At 36.1% G+C, this 6,371-nt stretch overlaps 1 protein-coding gene across 6 annotated transcripts in view; it reads right to left on the reverse strand.

The window, feature by feature from the left end:
• Positions 1–5,816, reverse strand: part of JAKMIP2 (janus kinase and microtubule interacting protein 2) — a 197,466-nt gene extending 191,650 nt beyond the window's left edge. For 3 of the 6 annotated variants that reach the window (XM_063811576.1, XM_063811575.1, XM_063811574.1), the window contains exon 1: positions 5,432–5,816. Coding sequence is in view for 1 of the 6 variants with exons in the window: in XM_003310892.7 (XP_003310940.1) it covers positions 5,432–5,434 (3 nt within the window). In the remaining 5 variants the exon portion in view is untranslated. The remainder of the gene's footprint in view (positions 1–5,431) is intronic. The other 3 variants (XM_054684689.2, XM_009449905.5, XM_003310892.7) reach the window with 2 other exon arrangements.
• Between the last annotated feature and the right edge of the window lie 555 nt (positions 5,817–6,371).

Here is a 6,371-nt window from a genome sequence, read left to right on the forward strand (position 1 = left end):
GTTTTCTAATTGTTGCTGATATATGCACCTGGTGAAACTCCTAGTGACTCAAACAGGGATTTCACTGCCTTGGATTCAGACCTCATTCATTATCAGCAGACAAAGAATGACCAAGGTTAATTTAATACCCATTGTAAGATGCAGTGGCAGGTCAGGTTAACAGAGTTCATATTTCCTGAATATAATGCCTGACTCACGACTGCTTTAAATCAAGCAGGATCTATCTGTATCATAAGAAGTATTTAAAAGTAAAGTGTGAAGACTCTCAAGTGGGGGAAAAACAGCTTGAATCATCAAGAAAAATGCATGCGGAAATTTAAAATTCAGTAGAGACACATTTGTTGACACGGATAGATGGCCACTATACATAAAGCAGAAGCAATATAAAACAATGCATATAGTATGGTCCATTTATGAAACTGTGTGTCTGCATGTGTCTCTATGTGCATATACACAAAGATCTAAAAGGAAATATTCCAAAATGCTAACAGTAATGATTTCTTGATGGTAGGCTTATGAGCGGTTCTCATCTTCCTTTTACACATTTCTGTATTATCATTTTTCCATAATGAGGATGTGTTATTTTTAAATATAAAAAAAACTTTAAGCAACAAAATTTACTTGTAGTAATGAATAATGATTTAAAGAATAATTTTTTTAGTGTGACAGGTCCCATTTTTACTGCAAGCTAATTAATTATAAAGGACACTTTTTCCAAATGTAGAATACAGTTCAGACGCCATGATTTGCTATTTGGCCAGGGCTGAATTACCCAATACTTACACCAGTATGTGCCTAGGGCATTAATAAAGAAAAAGAGACACCAGAAAATTAGAATATTTGAAAAACAAATAAATATTTTTGATATTTCAGAAAAATGTAGGAGAATTTGTTCAGAGAAAATATCAGAAAGTCGTTGAACTGATGCACACTTATTTTATGACAATATCATTTTTACTTTTAAGAATGTGTAGGTGGAGAGATAATTAGGACATATAGGTAGGAGGTGGCATAACTTTTTTCAAGATTCAGAACCTACAGGAATTTTAATCAGATCCTAAACACAGAAAAAAATGGTCACCTCCCAACCTCTATGTCATTAAAAACAAAAACAATATTTATCTATAAAATAAGTGCATATTAGTCCAACAAAGTTCTGATTTTCACCCAAACAAATGCTTCTACGTTTTTCTGATGTATCAAGAAGCCTAGATTTTCTCTAAAATGCTTTTTTTTGTGTGTGAGCCTTTTTTGGTTTTGTTTTGCTTTGTTTTTGTTTTTTGTTTGTTTTTTTGCCTGATACCCTAAGCACATAGTTAGTGTATTTGGCAATTAAATATGGCCAAAGAACAAATTTTGGTACCTGAAATATTCAAATAAAATTGGCCACACAACACAGATTAGTAAATTGAATTAAAATTATCTTACCAATTAAAATTCAAATTGGTAAGATAATTTGCTACCTTTCTACTATTGTAGTTTGTGCTCTTGAGACTAGGGATCCAGCCTGTTACACCACTCACCAAACACAAATTTGGACAAGTCTAACCTCCCTGAATCTGTTTCCACTTATTTTAAATAATTATTATGACACTAGCTTTGCTGATAATGATAGAATTGAAATGATAGAATATAAACTGAAATTGATAGAATATAAAATGAAAAAGAATGGAAAAATGACAGAATCATAAAAACTTGTAATAATATAAGGTGAAGTGATGGTACTAATTACAACTATATTGTTTTCAACATTAACTGTTTCATGGATATATGTCTTATATTCTCCAAGGAAATTCTTTCTTGCTAGCATACGCAAATGCTGCTAGTCATATAAAAGCTCTACAAATAGTTGTTAGTCAATTGATTAATTTATCCTGTTTGAAAGCACATTTTCCCTTGATAGAATAATAGTGGAATGTGTAAACAGGGAATTGCAACACACTTCACAGAGTAACAACCAAGTATAAACCTAATTTATGTCTTTCAGTAAAAGACCATCATTGCGTTATTTATGTTAAAACTTCCACAATAAGCTCCAACCATGAGAAACAAAGCATTGACTTTTCATGAACCAAAAAGAAATGTAGAAAACTGTTTCACTCTCCAAATATTGCCTAAGTCATCCTGAAGCGGACTTGTAGCAGGCACATAAAATCAAAATATGTTCTGATGTCACTTGAAATAAGAAACAACCTATTACAAAGTGAGAAATTAATTAGTGTGTGTCTTAATTAAAACAAGTTTTACTAAAGACTTACATACCAATCAAAATATTTAACTTTAATATTCTAACGTGAATGACATTTTTAAGATAGCATTTGAGTGGAAGAGTAGTTTGTTAAACAGCACATTTAAACATTAATTTGTATATACCTTTCATATAATTTGTTTTTTTAAAAAAAACAACTTGATGGCCCTTGAATTACTTTGTATAAAGACCCCATTAAATAACACATTACATTTTTCAAAATTAACTATACAATATGAAATAATTTTAATATAGGTATTTGACATCATACTCCATAAAGCTGCTGAGAAAGAAGGGCTCTTATGAACAGGTAAATGTTCAGTTTCCTGAATTCTGGCAGGATTACATGTAAATTTCTCTAAGAAGATGATCAGCTGATTTCTTTACAAATACCTAGAACCTGTAATTTAGAAGTCAACTACAAAATGGAGTCTTACTGTTATAACCTAGAAGTGTCTGATCTTAAACAACTAATGTACTCTCTCAAATAAATGACTCACTCTAGAAAAAGCAAGAGAAGTTCTTGAGAAGGAAATCTAGCACATCCTAGACAAATGCATATCTAGGTCATACTTTTGGAGGTTTTGATGAGAGAAGAGTTCATTGCTTTATCTGATTAGCCAGTTGACTACTTACACTTACTATGAGGAACTTCTACATTTGCATATTTCTAATCTTCATAATTCCTCATAAAGTTGAAGCCCATTGACTACATTTGAGGTTCCAAAAAATAGCAATAAGCAATGTCCTGTGCTTACGCCCCATGCTTAGCTTATCTGAAACAAACGATTGCCATATTTCATTTTTCTCTTCTCTAAATGAAATGATCCTAGCTTTTAAAAATCTTTCCTCAGAGAGTTCAACTTCTAGTGCTTGAAACACACTTCACTTTTCTATGGCCCCTTAGCAAAGGCCATATAATTGTCTTAAATAGTGGGGTCAAAAGCTAGACCTGTATTTCTATCAGGGTAATAGCTGACACATAGCTGAAACAGGCTATCTACAAGGAGTTTTAAGCACATGGCCTAAGGGATTTGCCTCTGTTCAAACTGTACCAACTTTGCCTATAAAACCACCTCCAAATGAAAACTCAAAAAAAAGAAACAAAAACAAAGCCCCAGGATATCTGCTTTCATTGCATGAAATGGGGTCAACTAGTACAAATCTTAATTTTTTAAGTGTGCTATAGGCATATCTAACATTTTAATTTTTGGAAGTCAAGTGTTACCACTAAAAGATTCAGGATGCAATGTGTTATACAATTTGTTATAACATACAAGCCCAGTACCTCTTTCCTTGCCCTACTTCATATAGTTGTTAAAATTAGGCACAAAGTAGCATGAGTTTACAAAGCTATGGATCTATAATATATAACATGCTATGAGCACATGCACAATTGAGTCACCAAGGGCCCTTCTCATGTATAAACCAAATAGAACAATTATTCTCAGCAAAATTAAACTATAAACCTGGTTCAAATACATGTGAAAATTATAAATGTGTGGGGTGTATGTAGAATCAGATGCAAGACTAAAGACCCAAACAATTGTTATTTTACATTGTAAAAAATGTCTGTACTGACAATGATATTGTTAGAGAAGAGAATAATGGGTAAAACTATAATAGCCCATGTGGTAAATGTAATATTACTAATACACTTTACCAACATAATTTTTTCTGGCTTTAATTCAATGAAATCCATTATCCTGGGCGGGAATGGAACCTCCTCATCTCACCCATCTTTAGTCTCCTGAACTGCCTTAAAGCCTTGACATAATAAAAGGTCAAGCAGATCCCAGTAAGCATTTGTAAATTACAATAGACCCCCATTTCAGCTACAAGCCACACATTCTCCTGCTCGCTTTGCTCACTCTCTGGTTTCATTTCATTGTATAAGCAGACTAATTTGGAAACGGCTGGGCTAGGGTGCTTGGGAATACCTAGATTTTCAAAACAATCCTACTTTCCTACTTAATTATTTACAGAAGGAGACCCTTAATACAACATCTGAGAGAACTGTGAAATGGTTCCTGGATACTGAAGGAATGAACATCAGATAGCAGCACTATTAAATAAAATGAATGCATTTCACCTTCCAGCTTAGCTGTGCTTCCTGGGACACAAGGCACAAACATGAAAAGGTTGGGGTGGCATTTCAAGAAAACTGATTTGCTTCAACATTGATTTGGTAAGATGCTAGACACAAAATAATACCACAAACCGCCTCCCATTCCCATCATTGTAAATTCGGAGTCCTCAATATCATCCCCCACAAACCCAATTAAAAATAAAGAGGCAGGCTACAAATTTGCATCTAGTTCTATGACACAGATCAAACGATAGGCATCTGTTCCAATCGGTCACAATGAAACTAAGGGACAATAACCAGAGTAAATTTCACATTAATCCAAATAAAGCCAATGAATAATAATATAAACCAGAAGCATAGTTTCAAAAACATGCAATTACTTCCAGGCACGCAAGGACATATGTAACCCATAAAAATGGTTGCAAAGCACACCCTACATATAAATATGCTTCATAAATGCAATATAAATGCTAAGTGACATGTGTATATATGATCTGTACATCCATAAGATATACATGTGTAAGTTCACAGTCATATCTACGTATAAAATAAAACTGGGTCTTGCAAATGATTTCTCAACAAGAGTATATTAGAACATAAAATAAAATGTCAAATTCTGGGGCCACTTTTTCTAAGCAATCAATAAAATAAGCAAAACCACCTTATAATGAGTCTGGTAAGCTTATGAGACACCAAATGTATTTCTGAAGAAGGCCCAACCCTGTATGTGAGAGCTGCAAATGAAATGATTCCTTTCAATAACACCCTCTTCTTGTTGTTAGCTCTTTTTCCAACCCCTGATGCTGTTGCTAAGCTTAGGAAAAAAGGCACCAAGTGGCTCAGTCTGCATTCTGAGCCAGTTAGAGATAAAATCAGAACACCATTTTTTTTTTTTTTTTAAACACAAGCGGTTGTCTTCTCACTTCTCTTTTCCTGGCAAGCTTCCTCTCCCTCCATCCTCATCTCTGTCTCCACATCTCCCCCTTCTAGTCTGAGGCACGGGAGTCATTGTTCAAGTTCAGGCCAGAAATGTATACACAGGTCAAATAATAACACTCTAAACCAAGAAGGGAGCCCTACTGTTTCCTACTCACCATGCTGAGACCCGGAGAAGCTGTTTAAAGGAGGGAAAGATGCAAACTGAATCCATTTTCCTTGTGACCGAGTCGGATGCAGCCTCCGAACCCAACATCAGCAGTGGCTGCCGGTTTTTTTTTTCCCTCTGTCTCTGGTTGGCGATGGTGCGAATAGGAACCACCCTTCCAGCCCCACTAGAGTATCAGCAATAGAGGCGGCGGCGGCGGCAGCAGCAGCAGCAGCAGCAGCATCACCAGTTGGGCCTCCTCCCTCTCGGAGGATGGGGTGAGCTCGGAAGCAGCCAGGAACTTGCAGCAGACACCTCCTCTGGCTCCTCCTCTCTCTCTCCCCCTCCCCCAGTGCCCCACCCCTGCTGCGGTAGAGGCTGCTGGCCCGGCAGCTGCTGGTTGCCATGGCAATGACCAATGATAAGCGACCAAGCTAAGGGGGAGGGGAGATGGGTGAAGCAAGCTGCATGGTCTGGAGGGGAGTGAATTTGTGCTGCTGCCCTCTAGGATGCTCTTGATGTCTCCTACCCTGAACTCCAGGTCTTTTTAAAAATGGGGCAAGGGGGGCTAGGCACGGGGAGAGAATAATTAAAATTTAATTGAAATCTAGATAGAAACATACCAACGGCTTAGCTATTTTTTGCATTTTCTGTGGTTTTCCAATAAAATGTATGAAATTTATTATCAGAAAAATAACAACAAATGTGGAGAAAATTATGTCGCTTAATAGCAGATTATTATTACTTCCAAACGTGTTCGTCCTTTATAGCATCTTTTACTCAATACCAGGCAACAAGGTTTTTAGAAAGCAAACGGAGTGGCTGGACTTTGTAATAAATTAAGAGTCTGGTTGATTCCTTTGCACTACTCCCATCTTGTTCTCAGGTGAGTTACTTGGTTTCACTGTTTTTCCAGCTACCCTTCTGAACAGGACTTGGAGGTAATTGAC

The sequence above is a fragment of the Pan troglodytes genome, chromosome 4 (assembly GCF_028858775.2).
Source record: "Pan troglodytes isolate AG18354 chromosome 4, NHGRI_mPanTro3-v2.0_pri, whole genome shotgun sequence".
NCBI lineage: Eukaryota > Metazoa > Chordata > Mammalia > Primates > Hominidae > Pan > Pan troglodytes.